A 23911-nucleotide genomic window follows, 5' to 3' on the forward strand; every position below is an offset into this window, starting at 1 on the left:
AATTGCGATGTTTTGACACTTCCAAACCCAAAAAGCCAAAGAACTGTTACCCAAAATATATAATGCATGTGCACATGTGTGTTGTTATCTGTTTTGTTTAATATCTCAAGATGGGTAAAGATTAAGAAATGAATTTGGCACAGAAACTTGTATGTAAGGGGCACTGATGCTGTTAAATTTTGGAGGTAAAGATCAAGGGGTGAGGCTATAGAGATGGATCACATCATATTTCAAGAGAGGTTGGACTTAAAATTTTACTCATTATTAGCATTTACAATTTTTATGAAAATCATCCCTACCCTCAAAATCAAGTTTTTTGCCATTTCCTAATAATAATATAAAAAGTTTTTATAACAAAATCTCATAACAGATGGCATCACACACACTTTAATTTATTATCTATACTAATATTATAAAGAGAGAAAGTTTGTAAGTTTGGATGTAGGAGGTAATCTCCGAAACTACTCATCAGATTTCAAAAATTCTTTCACCAATATTTAGAATGGACTTTCAGGGTGGACATAGGCAGTATATTATTCCATTAAACATTCATATAAATTAAAAGATATCATCTAGGTAAGTGTTATATTTTTGGTGTCAGCGGGTGGTGAGAAGCAAGATGTGTACGTATACGAGATAGGTAACTGCGCAGTGCCATTACGTAATCGGTGAGATACGCAGTGCACGTGTCTGAACTTGTGCTGAACATTTGCTTATTTGTTGTTGCTTAAAATAATGAATATCTTTTGTCCCGTATGTGTTCCTAAAACATTCATATAAATTAAAAGATATCTAACTGATACTGTTATAGTCACAAACTGAATTCCACCCAGACAAAACTGCAGGCACAGCTAGTGATTAATAATATAAAAGTTTTATTTTTAATAAAATCTCATAACAGCCAGGAAAGTTACACAACTCATTGCTGGATTTTTTCTGTAAACAAAGCTAGCCTAAAAAACCAAAAACATTTTTATATGTAATAAAAAATANTCTAAAATTCTTTCACCAATATTTAGAATGGACTTTCAGGGTGGACATAGGCAGTATATTATTCCATTAAACATTCATATAAATTAAAAGATATCTAACTGATACTGTTATAGTCACAAACTGAATTCCACCCAGACAAAACTGCAGGCACAGCTAGTGATTAATAATATAAAAGTTTTATTTTTAATAAAATCTCATAACAGCCAGGAAAGTTACACAACTCATTGCTGGATTTTTTCTGTAAACAAAGCTAGCCTAAAAAACCAAAAACATTTTTATATGTAATAAAAAATATTTGGCTACCTAAAAAAGCACTATGTATGGTATGTCTATTATTAGCATTTAAAAATGCCATGTACTGTGTATAAGTCACTGAAGATAGATAACACTTCTTTAAAATGTTTAGACAATATAAAAGTTAGCTTCTTGAGTGAAGTTTTGGTTTTACAAGGGGACTTTACGGTCTCAGAAATTCAGTTCGGGATGAGACTTGGCAGGTTACTAGTATACCTCAAGGGTGTCCACCCAGAAGAATTGTAAAGTGCACTAGCCAGAAGATTCCGAGAAAAAAAGGCTCTAAAATTTTAAGCGCAGCTTATATACTGATCGATTCTACATTATGGCAGTACAGTGAAGTGGCTGAGTCCGTAGTGTACTCACTTGCAATGTGGCGCGACCTAGGTTCGATCCTACCTTTGGCAAACTTTTTTTTTTTTCATTGAATTAAAAATTATAAAAACTTTTAAATAAAGTTAATGACGTAAAAATATTATCAATTAAATCATAAATACTTTTATTTTATTTATGAAATGAGTGTTATAGTGGATTAAAATGTGAATTGAAGATAACATTTTATTTTTCAAAAGTTGAATAATTTCAAATGCATTTTTAATGGAGGTAAATTAAAACTTTAATTATTTTGTTATCTTCAACCAATGAACTTACCACCATAGGTGAAAGGTTATGTGAAAGCGTCACTTTTGCTGCTGACTTGTGAGAACTCACTGAATGATTAGCATCCAGGTGTGAAAGTTGACAGTTATCCGACAAAATGATATTTTTAGGAAGTTATGTTATGATTTAACTTGTAAGTAAGTAAACTGATTATGTAGTGAGTCTCACACGATATATATAGGTTTATCCATCCTTATTATTCTAGAAACTCAAACTAACGTGCTAGTTCATTTTTGACTTTCGCAAGATTGGAGCATTATGTACTGTGAAATATTATCGGAATTTTTAAACTATTGAGAATTGAAAATGTCTGTTAATGAAGAAATTAATAAAGTATCAGAAGCTGCAGATGAAATCAGTCAAGATTCATTATACAGTGAAATGCCAAAGTTGAGGTTAAAAGATGCGGTCATTTATTACGAAAGCTTACTTGCTGAAAATAATTTGATTACATCAGAATCTTCAACTTCAACTTCTCGTGAAGCAATGTTGATGGGTGAAGAAATTTACGAACATACTATGGACATGCTGGCTGAAAAAATACTTGTGACTGATGAAGAACTTGCTCATGAAAATGAAAACTGTGATGAGGAACCTTTTGAAAATGTCGAAGACCATAGCTCATCAGATGAATATGAACCAGAAGGAAAAAAAAAAAAAAAGAGAGAGGTAGACCATCTTTCTTTGGATTACAAAATTAAAGTTGTTAATATTGCAAAGGCTCACCCCACGTGGAATCCACAAACATTGCAACAAAAAGAATGCAGCCGGTTAAAAAAGAAGGAATATTTATCTCAATGGGAAGAAGAGATAAAAAAAGGAGGAAATCAATTTGATAAGTACGAAACAATCAATTCCTGGACACATGATCGTTTTGTTGAAGCCCAAGAGAATTATCAACAAGCGACTACTCGGAATTTACAACAGTGGGCTTTAGCAGCAGCACAACAATTTACAGATTTTGAATTTAAAGCTTCTGACAGTTGTGTTCATAAATTCAAAAATAAGCAAGGAATTCGTCAACAAAAAGTGACAAAATTTGTTTCAAAAAAAGAAACAGCGACGATTGAAGAAATGTTGGCTTCTGCAGACACTTTTCGAACCCAGACGTTCAAATTGATACCGAATTTCAACAACAATTTTGTTATCAACACTGACCAGACAGGTAAATTATTGCAGAGTATTTACAAATTCATTTTGCTCTTTATTTTTACGACTCTGACAAAATACTTAAATTTCAGTTGTTTTCTCTTTCCAGGATGTCAGTATCAGTCGGTGTACAACAGGACCTTAGATAAAAAAGGAAGCAAAACTATTTCCGTCAAAAGGCATGACATGAATAAAGTGACTCATACATATACCGCTCAATATGCTCTCACTCTGTCTGAAAAAGTCCTACCTGAAGTATTTGTTTGTTTACAAGAAGCAACTGGTAACTTTGGCCCCCGAGTTCAAAAAACAGTAAATGAATATGCGCAAAAATATAAAAATGTCATAATAACATCTTCGAAATCTGGGAAACTAACGACAGGACTGTATATTGACTTTCTCAACCGTTGTTTAAAGTCTTATGTGGGAAAAGAAAAGTTTTTATTAATTATTGACTCTTGGGGCGGACAAATGAAGCCTGAATTGTATGACGAAATCTTTCAGGATGACGAGAAATCACCGACTTGTACAATAAAAGTAATTCCTCCAAAATGTACTCCTCTTGTACAACCTTGTGAAGTATATTTTTATAGACAGGTAAAAAATCTAATAAAGCGTATACAAAATTGCGCTTATCTAATTGAAAATAATAGAGAAATAAATTCCCGTGAAGATTGCATAAAAATACAATCAATAGTGCTTCATCAACTATCATCACCAATTTTTAATGAAATGATTCGGTATGCCTGGTATGCTTCCAAACTTTCTGATAAAAGAGAAATTTTTATGAATATAAACGAAGTATGTTTTCCAACAGATCTATTAAAAAAATGTTGTTCGTGTAAACAATCATCCTTCATAAATTGTGCAAGATGTCAANATTAAAATATATGAACTTCTAGTCTAGACCGGAAGTCACGTAATTTCAATTCAAAAGTTTTTCCGGAACAGAGTTACATAGATGATCGGAATGACTCTATTGTTATCAGGAAAAACATGATGTGCAGGGGCAAGACACTATTAATTTGAAGTGGAGAGCATACATTTGAAATTAAATAAATTGAAAATATGATTAAAAATCGCAGCCCGGCTATGTGACGATATTGTAATAAATTTTGCTTTGTTAGTTATTTGAAAACATTTCTAATTTTGATACTTATATACTGATAAATCTTTTCAAAAAATTGACTAATAAAATATAACATACTTAAATAAAATCGTTTAATATATGGCTAACCTTTGCCTAATTTTTTAATATAATTTTCTAAAGCATTGTTTTCAAGAAGTTTTGAAGTTATAATTTTGACATCTTAATTTAATAAGTGAAAAATTTCATGTACCGTACACGAACAACAAGACTATGAGTGTGTCTCCTGGTCAAGCAGCTAAGTAAGCAAACCAGTGACAAATCGTTTTATATGAAACGAACTACGTCATTGGCTTGCTTACTTAGCTGCTTGACAAGGAAATGCGCCCTATATATTTATATAAAAAATAAATTGATAAAATAATGGAAACAAGCAAAATCGATTACGCAAAGTACAGTACATAGAGCAGAAGGGATTGAATGAAAAACAAAAACGACGAGAAAGTTGTGCAGGTCTTTTTATCTCTATCGTTCTAAAAATAAAAAATAAAAAGGCTTTTCTAAAAAGACAAGAAATTTTCATTCATAACTAATAAACTCAATTATTCAACCATGTTTATTTTTAAACTCACAATTGTGTGTGTGTGACACGATTTATGTTCACCTTCTTTGAAGCTTAATAACTCCTGTGCTCTTTGTCGAAAATTTCTGAAATTTTGAAAGGAAATTTGTTTTTAATCTGAAAAGTTAAAAAAAGCAGATCAAAAAGATAATATATTCATCTCAATTTTAAAAGTTGTCCTTCATCCATTGCCTGTAACTAGACTATGATTATCAATTATCAAAAAGAACGAGAGAAATTTTCTTCTTTTCAATTTTCTTTTTTTTGTTATAATAATTTTATTATTCTTCAAACAAAAGTAACTTATTTCAGTTATTTCTGACAATTTTTTAAACAACATAAATTAAGAAAAAAGTAAGTCATCCCATTCAGTTAGATGCATACACTGGGCATACAGACACACACATATCTAGAATAACTTCAAAAAATGAACAACATTAACAAAACATAAACACCATCCTTGTCCATCATCCACAGAAAGGATGACTCTTCTTCATAAAGAGATTAAACAAAGCCTCTCAGATGTTATAAACCTTCATTGCAAACAAATGTACACACTATAAGCGTTTTATACAAAAAACAAGAAAAATTGCAATTACACAATGCTGTAACTCTTGCAAAGGAGCGCTACAATATTCGATTGGCTTAGGAATGGAAAAGACACTCCAGATACAAACAGACTTCCAGGGGTATACTCTGTGCACATCATCAGTCACAGAGATAAGAGCAAAGTAATCTTCATCGAATCCACTAAATACAACTTAGGAACTAGGATGAATGAACACAACAGCAGACAACCTATATCATAGAAACAACACCGCCCTAGCAGTATACTCCTCCAAACCAGAAATAGAGCCTCTATAGCCAGAATTATTCACACTACGTTCCGCACAGAACACCTCAAATGGCTAGAGGACATATACATATGCCTTAACACCCTCAGGAATAAGCACTGCATTAACTTCAAACAAGAAATGATGCTATCAACAGTATGGGAGGCCTTTCTCAATAAAACCCTAAAGTAACACCATACTCATAATGCGCAGGTCCAAAATGACACCACTGGTCACAAATGACAACGTTCCAGAAAGATTTTCCAAGCCAACGGTTAATTTTCGACTGGAAATTCAAATTCGAATAGAGAATTCAATAGCTCCTGAAGAAGAACCATATTAGGTTCAAAAACGTTTGCATAGTCCTCTGCTTTCATTGGAGAAGAAGCACACCGGTTATAGGCAGTGAAGTTGGGTTAGTTTATCTACTCCAGTGTTATAAATTTCTTTACAATTTAAATCATACAAATAATTAAATACGCCAATCATATAATTTGCCTCACAATATTAAACAAAATTATTTTAATCAAAAGTACACTAAGTATATATCATCATCATAGGATAGCATATGCAATCATAAACATGATGTAATACACTCATTAATAGAAATAAAATTAAAATCTCAACAACACTGCAAATAATTATTAAATAACTATTTTTAGTACAGGGCAATAATTAATGGACTTTTTGACATACAAAAATGCAAAATTTATTTATGACTACAACATGACAGTCATGCAATTTTTTCTGAAAAAATTAAGAATACTTAAATAACACACACCTCAGAAAAACCTTTAACCGATGTGAAATAAGATTTAATAGTACAAACGTTTTCAGACCCCTCCTGGATCCTTCTTCAGGTAAAAATCGTTTGAAAAGTTAATAAATACGAAAAATATTCGTTTTGAACGATTTTTTAAAATCGAAAAAATAGAATGGAATTACGTGATCTATAGCTGTGAACATCACATTTTCCACGTCATATCGACGGCTATTTAAATATTTTCCATCTTTTTTAAAGATTTTTACGAATACTTTGTTGTAAAGCATAAAAAACATATCACATAATCTCAGCTAACCCATTTACTTCCTTTAATTTTAGGTTTACGATCCACCTAATCCTCCTGTTGTATTAGGGCCTGCCATGCCAAAGAGAGAAAGAGAGATCTCATCTCTGGAATTAATAGGTGATGTAGTGCTGTATGCCCTGTATATTTCTATTTGCTCCAACCATTTGAGATGGTCTAAATATGAGGAGGTGGTAATTAATTTAGCATTTGCAAAGTCTGCAGTTATTTCTGGATCAGATGCATAAGTTGATAAGGAAGTGGTACATTTATTTTGTTGAATATCACGCATGTGTTCTTTCAATCTGATTCCAACAGCTCGTTTTGTTGAGCCTATGTAAATTAAGTCCTTGCCAAAACGATGGTCCCTAAGTGGGACTCTATATACCCCCGGCATTCTTTCTTCCTTAGATTTGTCTTTTCCATTACGTAGAATACCAAATATAGAAGGGCATCTTCTGAATGCTAGGGAGATACCCCTCTGCCGTGCGATTCTACTATGTATTGATTTCAATAGCGGGTTGTAGGTAATCGACACCTTCTGTTTATCCTCCTTCTGGTTGACATTTATTGAATTAGCTCTTTTAGAAGCAGACATCATTTCTCCGAACCGTTTCAACATTTTTGGTATGATGTTATGGTATCCATGTTGTTTGGCACTTCACAAAGATATCGTAGTTCCTGTTCCAAAGCCCTTTGAGTAGATGAGTGTGTGTGAACCCTTTTAACAAGAGCCCTGAACACCGCCATCTTGCATTGGATAGGGTCACAAGAGTCTGCCGGGATATAAGTTGGATTGTCTGATGGTTTGTGGTACACGGAGGTGTGTGTGTTCGGTCCTACAACCCGCTATTGAAATCAATACATAGTAGAATCACACGGCAGAGGGGTATCTCCCTAGCATTCAGAAGATGCCCTTCTATATTTGATATTCTACGTAATGGAAAAGACAAATCTAAGTAGGGTTTCTCAAACGGGATTCCGGAATCCTGGTTGTTTTTTTAACCCAGGAAATAGCCCGGAAAATTTTTCTTATTCCAGGAAATCCCACAAATTTCTTAAAAATTCACTTTTTTTCTTATTTTGTGTTAAGGTTGAGGAATTTTGCAAATAGAAAGCATAATTAACTCATTCACTGTCAAAATACATTTGTATTTATTAATTTTAAACCTACCTATTAGTTTTTTTTTAAATTTTTGCTTGTTATAGCATGTCACAAATGGTCAATAATCAATATATAGCTTATTTGTGGCAGGACTATAAAAATTCTTTACTTGTCGGAACCTGTAATATCTGGAATAATTGTGCTTACGCTGTCTTGAGTTTTAACCATGCCCAGTAGCTTCAATAAATGCCTGACGCCAGATTGTGCAAATTGGGCAAGGATATAAACGAGTACAAAGTCTGCAAGTATGAAGTTTTTTTTCATAAACCTGATTATTAAAGCCAAATGAATTGCCGAATTATCAAGCTCTAAGCTTGATGCCGCTATTAAAGCAGCCAAGGTAGACAAATCAAGAATACTAGAGAGTGAAAGAAGTACTACAATCTCGAAAACGAACTCGAAATCCTCCAGGCTACAGGTGAAAAAAACACATAATATCTGTCTTCTCTTAAACGCATTAAACACTATTCCAATCACATCAATTGAATTGGAAAGGGCATTCTTGGTAGCGAGACTTTTCATTACTAAAATAAGAATTAGAGTGAGTTATCGGAGTATTGACCATCTTTGCTATTTAAAATCTTATAAAAGTTTACAATATTTTGTATTATATTTTATTTAAAAAACGAAAACTATCTTCTAAATTAGAAGTTCATTTTTTTTAATTTTAACTCAATTCAAAACATTTTTTTGTTGTTGTTGTTGTTGTATGCAGTTTCCAGCAAACTTTAATTAATTTTTTTCTATTTGTGAAAATTTCTACATTTAAAGGTAATTTTTATTATAGGCCTCTAGACCTTACACAGTATTATTAATATGATTTTGGAGGTTACAGAACTTTAAAATTACTTTAAAAAATGGAAAATAATTATATCATTTGATTTCAAGATATTTTGTATACCTTAAAAATAATTAATTCTATCCCGCGAAACAGTTCACTTTTATCCCGGGATCCTGGGACAAGCAAAAGACCGGGAAATGAGAAACCCTAAATCTAAGGAAGAAAGAATGCTGGGGTTATGTAGAGTGCCACTTAGGGACTATCGTTTTGGCAAGGACTTAATTTACATAGGCTCAACAAAACGAGCTGTTGGAATCAGATTGAAAAAACACATGCGTGATATTCAACAAAATAAATGTACCACTTCCTTATCAACTTATGCATCTGATCCAGAAATAACTGCAGACTTTGCAAATGCTAAATTAATTACTACCTCCTCATATTTAGACCATCTCAAATGGTTGGAGCAAATAGAAATATACAGGGCATACAGCACTACATCACCTATTAATTCCAGAGATGAGATCTCTCTCTCTCTTTGGCATGGCAGGCCCTAATACAACAGGAGGATTAGGTGGATCGTAAACCTAAAATTAAAGGAAGTAAATGGGTTAGCTGAGATTATGTGATATGTTTTTTATGCTTTACAACAAAGTATTCGTAAAAATCTTTAAAAAAGATGGAAAATATTTAAATAGCCGTCGATATGACGTGGAAAATGTGATGTTCACAGCTATAGATCACGTAATTCCATTCTATTTTTTCGATTTTAAAAAATCGTTCAAAACGAATATTTTTCGTATTTATTAACTTTTCAAACGATTTTTACCTGAAGAAGGATCCAGGAGGGGTCTGAAAACATTTGTACTATTAAATCTTATTTCACATCGGTTAAAGGTTTTTCTGAGGTGTGTGTTATTTAATTAATTAAGTTAAATCCGATGCACAGGTGATAATTATTATAATTAAGAATACACCAACTTTTTGCAAAAAGATAATTTTTTTTAGAATTTTCAATTGACTTTTCATTATTATTATTATTATTATTATTATTATTAATTATTTAATACCAAACAATCTATCTGATTGTATTGGGCTATATTATGGGTACATTTAATAATTAGATATTGAGTAATTTTGCCTATAGATAGACAATTAAGTTGGCATCTTGTAATAAATTACTGTATATTTAATAGGTAGCATAATTGTCAATGCATCTGAATGGTATACAGGAGTTGTGGGTTTCAGTCCTACTATAAGTAGATTCTTTTCTCTTTCATAACTTTCTAAATTAAATATTAATTTATTTATAATTATTAAATTTGGGGATTGTGCTGCATAGTGCCAAAATCACCACTTGGCAATATTTTTATTAAAGTGGCGATAAAAACCCTAGTCTACTTGTTTCAACATTCACCATGAAATTTAATTATAAATCACAGTTCACGAAAAACAGCAGAATGTCTAGCTTTCGTGCAATGAGAGTCCTGTGACCACACACCTAGCAATTTCCTGACATCATGTCGCAAGTTACAGCAGAAAAGTAGGAAGTGACATTGAGAACCAAAGGCAGTTTTGTGCAATGCCAGCTGGCATTTCCAGTTGGAAATTTTTTGGGTTGACTTTTTTCATTTTGATCTTTTTCCAGAAGACTAAAACAAAAATTTTGACATGACAGAACCTGTGAAATACTGTTTAAACATTGTGATCAAATGTGTTATTTGGAATTATTCATTAAAAAATTATTCAAAAATGATTCCTATTGCTAACAAGCAGAGGGCCAAATGCCGGGGTCTCTGATTCAAAAGAAACTTGGTGAGCACATAGCCTTAAACACAAACAGCTCCTTGTTCAAGTAATAGGATCCACTTCTCAAGCATTTCCAAAAACTGATCTCTGAAAATTTAGTATTTAGCTTAGTCTTTGAAAGGTGATAATCAAGTGGATAAGACACTCGGTGCTGGAACTAGACAATGTAGGTTCAAACCTTTGGAATTTTAGTTTAGTTCTTTTTTTATGTGCAATGTTATTATTTATTATTATTTTACTGCATCATTAGTATTATTATTACTGTTATTATTCCTCATGTTTACAGCTTATAAAGCAAGAAATAAAAAATTGTGACATCATTTCTTGATTAGCGAAAAAAGCCTCTGTAGATTTAACTCTTACGTTGTTAAGTAAGACTTATTTCTTCACATTTATTTTCAAATACTTTATTCGACATACTATATCCTCACAAGCAAATAAGCTTCAGATGTCTTTTTCATCCATGTGCAGTAACAAGTGATATAAAAATAGGGTAGCACAGTCACAGTGTTTTATTTTTTTAATTGTTAATATTATGGACAATTTCCTCATGCACTCATGTTTGTTATATTTCAAATATCACAATACCACCATATCTTAAAATATGAAAAAATAAAAATTTTATTTAGCAATGTAAGAGAGTTGTTCTACAAAGACTTGCTTTCAGCAAAAGGAAAATTATGTTATAAAACAAAAGATTAAAAATCATAAATTTTAAACTTGGGGAATAATAATGCTAATGATATGGTAAAATAACAAAATGTTACACATAAGAATAACAAAATTAAACTAAAATTTCAAGGGTTCGAACCTACATTGTCTAACTCCAGTGCCTTGCATTTTGTCCACTCGATTATCAGAGCTCAGAGACATGAAACTTTAAAGGACTTATAAGCAAAACACTAAATTTTCAGAGGCCCATTTTCAGAAAATGCTTGAGTAAGTGAGTCCTATTATTGGACAAGAAGCTGTTTGTGTTTAAGGCTGTGTGCGCACCATATTTTGTTCAAACTGGAGACCCAACTGTCTGATCCTCTCTTTGCAACAGCTTAATGTGTTACTTTTGCTTTCCAGACATCAAATTGATAAGGCTACTAACATTAATCAGTAATAAAACTGGTGGCAATAAATAAATTTAAGTGGCAAAAAAAATTTAAAATTGGCAAATGGTTAGCAATATCTTTAAATTTTTCAAAGTGACCCCTGCAAATTTATTATGAGATGGCAACTTATTTGCCTATCTCTAGGACAAATTTTCCAATATCTAATTATTAAATGCAGCCATAATATAATCCAATACAATCCAGCAGATCATTTGGTATTAACTAAGAATCAGATTATTTGATGTTTATTATTTATTTATTTACTTTTGAAAGCATTGCCATACTTTTATGATATTTAAATAATATATTTTGACATTAATACAGTCGACTTGCCTTAAAATGAACACTGATAAAGCAAATTTTGCCATTGTCATAACATTAATTTTCATGCAGTAATGCAAACAAAAATTTTACCAGAATTCATTAAACCAAACTGTAAATTACCTTACTACCCCAAGAACTAACCCTATTTACAATAATGGTTATCTTTATACTTTGACAAACAATAAAAAGTGGTATTGTTATAAATGTTCCATTTTGAGTTGAATAGATTTCCAATACAAATGATGCCAAGTTTTGCTACTTTGCATTAAATTTGGCTTCTTTTTTAAATGTAGAAAATATTTTTTGACGTCAAAAGAGCCAAAAAATTTTTTCTAGTTTTTCAAACAATCTTCAACAGAAAAAAAAATTACGGATTTCTTTTAACTTAGTATTTGCCATTTTAGTATGGAGCAATATATCATAGTTGTTGAGCAAAACAATCTTCTTCTCATTTTGTTTGATTTGAAAATCATTTAGAATAATAATTTGATTTTTGCAAATAAATGGAAATATAATTTTATTTAACTTTATTTAGTACATTAATTCGAAATATAATTTAGAGATTTTGATCACCTATTTATCCTAAATTCCCAATCTTGCCCTAAAAATTGTTAGTTTTCTTTATCTGAAAATTCATATTAACAACTGTTTCCCTAGCAATTTGTATTAATGTGAGTTGACTGTATTTTTTATTTTATAATAAATCTATGAAAAAAAATATGAAAAATAAAAAAATAATGTTTATAAAATTTCTATTTAGCTTTTTAATCAAGAAAATTCAGAAAGATTTAAACACAATTTATTAATTTGCAAATTTTCCACAGAAAAGAAGTGAAATTTTTTTATAATTCAAGCTGACACAAAATTTCACCCATTAAATAACATTGAAGGGTGTTTTGAAATAAAAATAAAATTTTATTTTTCAATTCCTTTTAAAGCTTTGCTTCAGTTTTTTGTAAAAATCAAATCTGCAGTTCAATAAGCAACTTGTCCTTACTGTAAGCACATAACCATGTAATTAGTAGTGATGTAACAAGTGATTTAACTGATCAAAAACAAAGTAAAGATGTTTCAATTCTACTTTTAAAATACATCATTCACCCAAATTTTAGCAAGTATTCCCAATTAATTTCTACAGGTTTAGATAAGACAAATCCATTTTATTGTATTAGTAAATTTTTGTATTTTATTATATTGTAAACTACTCTGTTTTGTGAATATTGCCATATTATTAATTTTCTACTACAAATTTTTTCAGGACTGCTTTAATTTAATTTCTCTCAAATATTGTTCACACAATCGGACATATTCTGTACCTCTGGGCACCAGTATATATACTATGTAGGATATATTCCACCAACACCATAGAAATGTGAAATATTGAGGCTCAGTAATTGAAATTTCCCAACTCTAGTAAACTTTTGCTAGTTTTTACCAAACAGTAAGGATAGATCTAGGAGCCATCCCCACTGGAATTCACAAAAAACCTACAAAATTTAGGAATGGAGTAAATTTCAATTGCTGATTTACAAGTGATGAAACTTTTGTATATGGCATATATTTTCAGATATTGCATACACAGTTGTGGGATGCCGGAGGTATGACAAAGTTGTACCTCTTTTTGTCAGTAACAGTTTGGTGAAAACTGCCCACTTGTCAGTGGATGGCTTGTTTACTTTTACTATCCCGAAAGGTCGGGATTCTTTTTGTCAGGTCAAATGGAGGAGGAGAGAGGTGTCGTCAGTAAGGAGTCAGCGATAACCGAATAAAGAACACCATTAATTAACAATCAAAAACAAAAAATTTATTGGATAACAATCGGACAATCACAATACCTGTCATCGAGATTTGATCAAATTGTCTGCTAGCTCTTTACTACAATTGTGGGCCGAGAGAGAGTTTAAATTAAGTATCATAATACCTCTTTGCTGTTCCACTGGTTTGAGTTTCGTCCTTCGTTAAATTGTTGCACCAAGTTATACAAACACGACTGAAACACAATCTTTGATCATAAGATATGACTCAGAGATGTGGCAGGTTGTAGACTTCCCTGGAAAGGATTAGATGTCGTTGGGCTCATGGTGGACGAGAAACTCCCGAGGGGGAAAAAATGGCTTTTATAGCTTCGTGGTGGAAAAATATTTCATGTGACGTCCTATTGTAAGACGTAAAGGTTATTGGAGCTGGTGTGGAGGCTAAAGGTGTCCCGGGATCAAAATAAAATGACAAACTTGGACTTTAATTTTAATTGTAAACTTATCTTGCAATACAAGCTTTATGATGGTTGTGACAAGAGAATGCTGACATTTTTGGAGGAGGGTTGTTTATTTTCCCAGTGAAGTGTTTTTTTTTTCTCTCGAATTCCTTAGGCAATAGAAGGGAAAATAATTAGGAAAAAATACCCTCAAAATTCCGGATCTCACACAGTGCTTATGCCCTATGATGCATAGACCTAGCCTATGATGCATAGACAACCTGTACTTTTTTTTTTACTCTTTTCTCCCTGTGGGCACTAAGAGGGCCTCATTTAGCAAGCCCATTATGGGTTTGGCCAGGCCCACAATGGGGTGGCTGGATAGTGAGAGATGGGGCCAACATATCTGGTCGGACCACCCCCGAAAAATTCCTACAGATTTTTCAACTCATTCAAACCCAATCCCTGGTCCTCCAGAGCAGTACCACCTTGAATGCTGCCACCTTGACCACTCAGCCATCCGGCTAAAAGACAATCTGTACTATGGACTGTCATCTCAAAATATGAGCAAAAAAAAAAATTATTATTATACAGTCTGATTTGATTCCATATAGTCCAAAATATCCCAGAAAGTTAAGCTTAATGGTTTAATAATTATACTGAGTAAATTTACTTTGTAATCAATTCAATCATAATTTTCAAAAACATTTTTTTGACTGTTTTATTTTTTCCTGATTTTTTAAAAATATATTTCAATTATATTTATGAATTGTATATAGTTATTTTTCAAATGTAAAAAAGCAAAATGCTGATTTATTCAAATGTTTTTTCAAATTTAATTTATTAAGAAAAAAGCTATAATTTATCAATATTAGCAAAATAAATAATTATTTTATTTTTGCAGTAAAAATGTTTTGATCATTATTAACATGAAATGAGCATTAAAGCCATTTCTCATTTGTTAATCAATATCATCTCTATTAAAATGACTAGCAGATAAGCCCGGTGTTGCTCAGGCAAAAAGTAACGATAACAAAGATTAAGATTATTACATTATAGCCAATCTTAACCGTTTTCTCAGAATACAAGAATTAGGTTCCCTGTTTCCAGACTAATTAGAAAATTTTTAGATGGGTCTAAAAATATGTTCGATTTCTCACAAAAATGCAAAAAACAGCATCTGCACCTGTAAATCTTGCATGTCGCTTTCTCTTCTTCAATTGTTTCTTAACCATTTCCATTGTTAACACAATCTCTCCCCGCGAGGGGAATTTCGAAAAATCCCTTCTTAGTGTACATTCTTGTGACGTACCCTAACTGTGTACCAAATTTCAACCTTCAACTCCTAACTGTTTGGGCTCTGCGCTTCTTATTATTCAGAGTGGCTATTTCAAAGGGCAATTTTGGCAACTAAAAATAATATTGTTGACGATATCAACTTTAATATTCAAAAGGAAATTCCCAATAATATTCAAAAGAAAATTCAGAACTGGCAAGAGCTCCTCCTCCTCTTTGAAGTTTGGGCATTGTATAAAATATAAAATCAAATCAACTTTTTATTAACAAATACACTTTACACAGTTTTCACACTTTATTTTCGATTTATATTCAGTAACCGTATCACTTTGACTATTCACACTTCACTGTTTGTTTTTATCCACTCACTGCACTACTTTGGAATTTTCACTTCTTTTTCGGTTCTTCCCTTCGTCACTGATAAGAAACTGACGTTTGAACCCACGACGGATCTTGCTTTATATATCCCCACCAATGGGTAGTCCCACCCATACGAAAAAGGCTTCAAATGGTCAACAATATTCCAGAACATTCCACAACATTCGAGAGTGTTGTGGAATGTTCCACAATGATCTGGGATGTTCCCGAACATTCCAGAACATCCTGGAATGTTGTGGAATGCTCTTGAATACTCTGAAATGTTCTGGACTGTTCTAGAAATTTCTAGAGGGCAAAACTTCCACCTCTTATATCTTCAACAGCATGCTCTTCAGGTAAAAATGGGAATCTTCTTCATGGATGAGGAATAGAGGATACCACACCCTTGATCGTACCGGGACTTGTTTTTGAGTTTTAGCAGCACACACATTGTACACTTACCTTTATAATATATATTGATGATTGATTGATTATGTTATCATTTTTATAATCATTTCACTTCATCCTTTTTCAGAATTTAAATGCAAATTACAAAATTAAATGTCTGAAGTAAAAAACTGAACTGAGTGTTAAGATTTTAAATACTTTGTTAAATGTTTAACAAACTTCTAAAAATAAAAAATTAAAATAGCCCCAATTTAATTCAGTCTTTTAAAGTTACTAATCCATTTTATTAGTGTGTTATTCACACAGTTTAATTCCAAAAATTTAATATTTATTTAATTGAAATGATGATTTTAAATTTCATTACAAAGTAATGAAAATAGCAAAATAAGTTTTTCTATTAATATACCAAATTCTTCACATTTATTTTTAAAACTTGATAGTATCATTAGATAATTATCTGATTAAGTAATATTGATTATTAAAATTCAGCTGACAATCAGTATTTCTCTCAATATTATATTAAATATTTATGATGTTTCATTTAATTTTGAAATCGATAAATATAAATTTAAAAATTTATTGAGAGGTTGTGGCTGACGTTTTCAGCCCAAAACGTAAATGTCAGATGTCAAACACCGCCATCTGGCAATTCTAAAGGTTGACAATGACATTTGCTACAACTAGTATGGCGAGTAGAAGTTCAGCTTAAACTTCATTTTTTTGTGTTTGGGGTTAAAATTATAACGTATTTTATTAAAATAATGACTATTTAAGCATTTATGAATAATATTGTAAAGAAACAGACAATTTGAATCCAGAAATTATTTAATTATTCTATTCAATTTTTTTGCAATTGATGTGAAGAATTTACATATATTTCTGTTCATAATAGCTTATAATTCTGTAGGAGTAGGTTTGTTCTTTCACAGCATCTTCTACCATCAACAGCGTAATACATTTGTAAATTTTCTAAAAATAACTTTCTGAGCTGCTTTCGGATTTACATAAGCCACTACTTCCCTCAACAAAAGTATGAGGTAGTTCTATCGTACAGTAGGAGACTAATTAAAAATAATTATTTAGTAAAGCAACCAAAGCCAAATTAACAAGCTAGAAGCAGCTATAATGATAATAATTTAAGATAATTTGGTATAATTTTAATTAAATAATTTAAATAAATTTAGAACTAACTGGAAGAAAAGAATCGGTGAATCAGTGAAATCATAACTGTGACTTATACCGTTGTCCTATCTGTCTCTTTTCACTGTTATCACAGGCTATGAGTCACATAATTGTAAAATGGGAAATCCAGAACGGAAAAGTGATGAATCGAAAGTATCGTAAGCGCGTATTATGATGTATGTATAGACATACATGGACTAGAGCGATAGAGGAAACAGAAAGGGAAGAGCAAAGACGAGCGCTTCAAAAGAAGGATAGGCGGGGTCAGACCCTCACATGTGTGCGACGATTCTCAAACGAATAGGTGTGTACGTGTGCTGATCTTTGTAATTATAAATTGTGAATACATGTGACTAATATTATTTTCTTTTTTATTTTGTCCAAGTTATAAGTTATAAATAAATATAAACAAACAACACTAGCCCGATAACATTAAATCTAAATATCAAAATGATTAATTTACTGTGTTTTTGTTATTTCTTACTTCTGTTTTTAGGTATTTGGCCGAATAGTGATTAAATATTCGGTATTAGGCCGAATAGCGAAAAATAGGCCAAATACCAAATAGTAACCGAATATTCGTTACATCACTAGTACTTACACAAAAAGCACTCTGATATCCAAAGTTGCAAAAAGTTGCCAAATTTTTTATTTCACTGATTTTCTTAAAAATTATATTACTGTCAGATGCAAAACTCAGATTGGACCACTTCTGGCATTTTTACTTACATTTATTTTTATTTTTTCTACATAGTAAGTTCATCTATAATCTATGATATTTCCATTTAAATAATTACATTTTACCTCATTTGTGGCATAGTGTGGCAGTGAGTGGGCCAGATGAACTGACTTTGCGGGCCGGATCTAGCTCGCATGCCACAATTTGGTGACCTCTGGACTAAAGCATAAAAATTTTGACACGACAGAACACTTGAAATACTGTTTAAGTAATGTGATGATCAAATGTGTTATTTGAAATTATTCATTAAAAAATTACTCCAAAATAATTGCTTTTCTAAGTGACAGCTTAACATGTTACTTTTGGTTTCTAGATTCCAAACTGATAAAGGCTATCAGCACCTGCATTAATTAGTAAGTAAAACTGATGGCAATAAATAATTTGAACTGGCAAAAAACTTTAAACTGGCAAATGGCTGATGATTTTTTTTTAATTTTCCAAAGCAACACCTGCTAAATATGATATGATATATATGTTGATATCTGAGTTAAGAATATGATATCTGATATGATACCTGAATTATGATGAACTCTTAAGGAATGAAATCATTTTAATGACATATNATAAATAATTATTTTATTTTTGCAGTAAAAATGTTTTGATCATTATTAACATGAAATGAGCATTAAAGCCATTTCTCATTTGTTAATCAATATCATCTCTATTAAAATGACTAGCAGATAAGCCCGGTGTTGCTCAGGCAAAAAGTAACGATAACAAAGATTAAGATTATTACATTATAGCCAATCTTAACCGTTTTCTCAGAATACAAGAATTAGGTTCCCTGTTTCCAGACTAATTAGAAAATTTTTAGATGGGTCTAAAAATATGTTCGATTTCTCACAAAAATGCAAAAAACAGCATCTGCACCTGTAAATCTTGCATGTCGCTTTCTCTTCTTCAATTGTTTCTTAACCATTTCCATTGTTAACACAATCTCTCCCCGCGAGGGGAATTTCGAAAAATCCCTTCTTAGTGTACATTCTTGTGACGTACCCTAACTGTGTACCAAATTTCAACCTTCAACTCCTAACTGTTTGGGCTCTGCGCTTCTTATTATTCAGAGTGGCTATTTCAAAGGGCAATTTTGGCAACTAAAAATAATATTGTTGACGATATCAACTTTAATATTCAAAAGGAAATTCCCAATAATATTCAAAAGAAAATTCAGAACTGGCAAGAGCTCCTCCTCCTCTTTGAAGTTTGGGCATTGTATAAAATATAAAATCAAATCAACTTTTTATTAACAAATACACTTTACACAGTTTTCACACTTTATTTTCGATTTATATTCAGTAACCGTATCACTTTGACTATTCACACTTCACTGTTTGTTTTTATCCACTCACTGCACTACTTTGGAATTTTCACTTCTTTTTCGGTTCTTCCCTTCGTCACTGATAAGAAACTGACGTTTGAACCCACGACGGATCTTGCTTTATATATCCCCACCAATGGGTAGTCCCACCCATACGAAAAAGGCTTCAAATAATCAACAATATTCCAGAACATTCCACAACATTCGAGAGTGTTGTGGAATGTTCCACAATGATCTGGGATGTTCCCGAACATTCCAGAACATCCTGGAATGTTGTGGAATGCTCTTGAATACTCTGAAATGTTCTGGACTGTTCTAGAAATTTCTAGAGGGCAAAACTTCCACCTCTTATATCTTCAACAGCATGCTCTTCAGGTAAAAATGGGAATCTTCTTCATGGATGAGGGATAGAGGACTACCACACCCTTGATCGTACCGGGACTTGTTTTTGAGTTTTAGCAGCACACACATTGTACACTTACCTTTATAATATATATTGATGATTGATTGATTATGTTATCATTTTTATAATCATTTCACTTCATCCTTTTTCAGAATTTAAATGCAAATTACAAAATTAAATGTCTGAAGTAAAAAACTGAACTGAGTGTTAAGATTTTAAATACTTTGTTAAATGTTTAACAAACTTCTAAAAATAAAAAATTAAAATAGCCCCAATTTAATTCAGTCTTTTAAAGTTACTAATCCATTTTATTAGTGTGTTATTCACACAGTTTAATTCCAAAAATTTAATATTTATTTAATTGAAATGATGATTTTAAATTTCATTACAAAGTAATGAAAATAGCAAAATCAGTTTTTCTATTAATATACCAAATTCTTCACATTTATTTTTAAAACTTGATAGTATCATTAGATAATTATCTGATTAAGTAATATTGATTATTAAAATTCAGCTGACAATCAGTATTTCTCTCAATATTATATTAAATATTTATGATGTTTCATTTAATTTTGAAATCGATAAATATAAATTTAAAAATTTATTGAGAGGTTGTGGCTGACGTTTTCAGCCCAAAACGTAAATGTCAGATGTCAAACACCGCCATCTGGCAATTCTAAAGGTTGACAATGACATTTGCTACAACTAGTATGGCGAGTAGAAGTTCAGCTTAAACTTCATTTTTTTGTGTTTGGGGTTAAAATTATAACGTATTTTATTAAAATAATGACTATTTAAGCATTTATGAATAATATTGTAAAGAAACAGACAATTTGAATCCAGAAATTATTTAATTATTCTATTCAATTTTTTTGCAATTGATGTGAAGAATTTACATATATTTCTGTTCATAATAGCTTATAATTCTGTAGGAGTAGGTTTGTTCTTTCACAGCATCTTCTACCATCAACAGCGTAATACATTTGTAAATTTTCTAAAAATAACTTTCTGAGCTGCTTTCGGATTTACATAAGCCACTACTTCCCTCAACAAAAGTATGAGGTAGTTCTATCGTACAGTAGGAGACTAATTAAAAATAATTATTTAGTAAAGCAACCAAAGCCAAATTAACAAGCTAGAAGCAGCTATAATGATAATAATTTAAGATAATTTGGTATAATTTTAATTAAATAATTTAAATAAATTTAGAACTAACTGGAAGAAAAGAATCGGTGAATCAGTGAAATCATAACTGTGACTTATACCGTTGTCCTATCTGTCTCTTTTCACTGTTATCACAGGCTATGAGTCACATAATTGTAAAATGGGAAATCCAGAACGGAAAAGTGATGAATCGAAAGTATCGTAAGCGCGTATTATGATGTATGTATAGACATACATGGACNCATTAATGCTTTTATTCTATTTAATTACAAATCAATAAATTTAGCAATTATTTATTTTAACATTAAAAATTTAAACTACAAAATTAACATATTAATCATAGAAAACAAGAAATGTATTAATAGTTTATACACAGTAAATAATAATTAAATAGGATAACAATTATATAAGACACTACATATTGCTAAATGTAGAATAAATTGAGTTAATAAGGAAGATTACAATCTTGTTCGACAGTAGTTACGCAGATTTGTAAAATAAATACCATGTTCTCAGTCGAATTTATTAAAACAACTTAAAAATTTGCATATTAAATGAAGAGAAATAACTTGCGATCGATATTATATTTTGAAATTTATTTAAACGTAAGTCTCTTTAAATTCAAGGACGATTCAGTGTAATGACGTTATATTACTAACTCTTTCCATTTGATCAAATTTTAAATGCATGTAACGTCTTTCGACATCGATGCGAAATTTTCCCCCTTTGTCAATCGATTGTATGTTTAAATTCCATTAAGAGTTTATGGTTAGGGTAAAAGATTTTTCGAACGTTCTTCCCTAACAAATGGTGCAGTAAGAAAATTTGTTTGTTTTCTGTATGTTACACATCGAAACCTCACAAATATTTCAAAACATGTACGAAATACAAGCAAACTTACCTTTCAAAGCATTTGTCAACATTATCCGACATCAATAAAAGCATACACAATTGTTCTAAAGCGATCATTTGCATTTCTCTTTCTTCCCCTTGTCCCATTGAAAGCCATTCTAATAGCGTTTCTGGATCAATCTCCGCCATTTTCGATGGTTAACGAACTTCGTCAGAAGATATCGCAAATTATATCGAATGAGTACTAGGGGGCGCTAATAAATTTTTATAAAACATTTTATTTATAACTGGCAAATGGCTGATGATTTTTTTTTAATTTTCCAAAGCAACACCTGCTAAATATGATATGATATATATGTTGATATCTGAGTTAAGAATATGATATCTGATATGATACCTGAATTATGATGAACTCTTAAGGAATGAAATCATTTTAATGACATATGTACATAAAAAGCAATTCTTCCAAAAAAAAAAAAACTGAAATTTTTGTATTTATATCTACATATCTTAGCAAAGTGAAAACAAAGTGTTCTCATATTTTTTTTCCTTAAGGTTCTAATCATCATTTCTATTTAACTATCATCTCATATACTCCTGTCATATCTAATTTTTATAGTTTGTGTTTACTGTTTATCATCATCATCAACATTTATTTTTCAAATAAAATAATAATAATACTGTTTTCAGTATTGATAGCAAAAACAAAAATAGATACATTATGGAAGGAAGTAAAACAATTAAATGATCTGTTAAAAGACTCACAACAGTACAAAACTTGAAAAATCAAGATAATTTGGAAATAATGATTTAAAAAGAAAGAAAAATAATAATGCAGAGCTGTTGCCAAATGCATAGGTTATATATAAAAATATAAATAAAATGAATATAAATGAAGGTGGTTGTAAAATTCTGGACAGACAAGAATGTTATACATATAATACAATATTAATAATAATTTTCTGTATTTAAGATTAATCATATTATTAATTAAATTGAAATGTAACTATTTTTTTTTTCTTATTGATACAATTAGAATGTAAGTTAACATGTTCATATAAAGAAATGACATCATATCAGATTATCAATGCAATAGTTTGAAAATATATCATAAAAAGATATTACTTTTACATGTAAAAGTAATATTGAAGATATTATTGAAATTTATAAAATTTAGGTGAAAATTTTCTGAATGTTTATATTTATAGTTACTATAGTAACTGTAAATATAATCTAATGGAAATTTTTTAAATGTTCAGTCTTGAGAACAGATGAATAGTCAAAAAAATATTTAGTTTATTTTGAAATAAACTGTACTTCATTAAAAGCATTTAAATGTTTCTTTTACACATTAACAAATATCTGTTAATCTAATAAAGCACGTCTAAAGAACATTAGAACGAAAACTAAGTACCAAACATGGCTAGATCGAAATATATATCCAATATCTGAATCTACATTTTCTTTAGAGTTTTCTTTATTATTGATGCATCACAACTCTGACATTGTCTGTGCAACATCCAGCAGAAAATGGCATTGTATGTTCTTTGAGTCATTTTATGGAATTTAGCTGAGTGAATTATAAAATTACATATTTCAAAAAAACAAAAAATCCATTTTTTTTTTGTGTATTTTTTAACCAATATTTTTAACAACTCAAATCTTTAAAATATAATTTATTTAATACCGAAAAACTNAATTCTCCAAAAATCTGTATCTCGAATTATAGACTGAAGTGTCAGTGACAAATTCAAAGCTGAACGACTATATTTTGATAGCACAAATTGTTATTGAGAAACTATATCCGACACATTCCCGAACGGACCCCCCCCCGAAAACTTCCTGGAATTTTTCAACCCGTCCGGATTCGGTCCCGGGTCCCCTAGAGCAATAGGTTGCCACCTTGACCGCTCGGCCATCCAGCCTAAATCTTTCATATTAATAGAATCATCCCATAGGTTTTAGTCATCAACAGATTGCTCAAATCCTGAAGTTGTCTGCTTTTGGCTTTCTTTGAGATGATTTATTTTGCTTGGAAGTAAGTTTCGTACAACAGGCTTTTTTGACTGATTTTTCTTCTGCTTTTTTTCGCTTTCAGTTCTTCAAGGCAG

The 23911-nt window shown here is 31.0% G+C and overlaps 1 protein-coding gene across 1 annotated transcript in view; it reads right to left on the reverse strand.

The window, feature by feature from the left end:
- Positions 1 to 22051, reverse strand: part of LOC111619223 (E3 ubiquitin-protein ligase HECTD1-like) — a 202998-nt gene extending 180947 nt beyond the window's left edge. Inside the window, exon 1 of the mRNA XM_023360909.1 lies at positions 21850 to 22051. Coding sequence (XP_023216677.1) covers positions 21850 to 21989 — 140 coding nt within the window. The 5' untranslated portion in view covers positions 21990 to 22051. The remainder of the gene's footprint in view (positions 1 to 21849) is intronic.
- Between the last annotated feature and the right edge of the window lie 1860 nt (positions 22052 to 23911).

This window comes from Centruroides sculpturatus, unplaced genomic scaffold, assembly GCF_000671375.1.
Source record: "Centruroides sculpturatus isolate CEXI.00-Female unplaced genomic scaffold, Cexi_2.0 scaffold114, whole genome shotgun sequence".
Lineage (NCBI taxonomy): Eukaryota > Metazoa > Arthropoda > Arachnida > Scorpiones > Buthidae > Centruroides > Centruroides sculpturatus.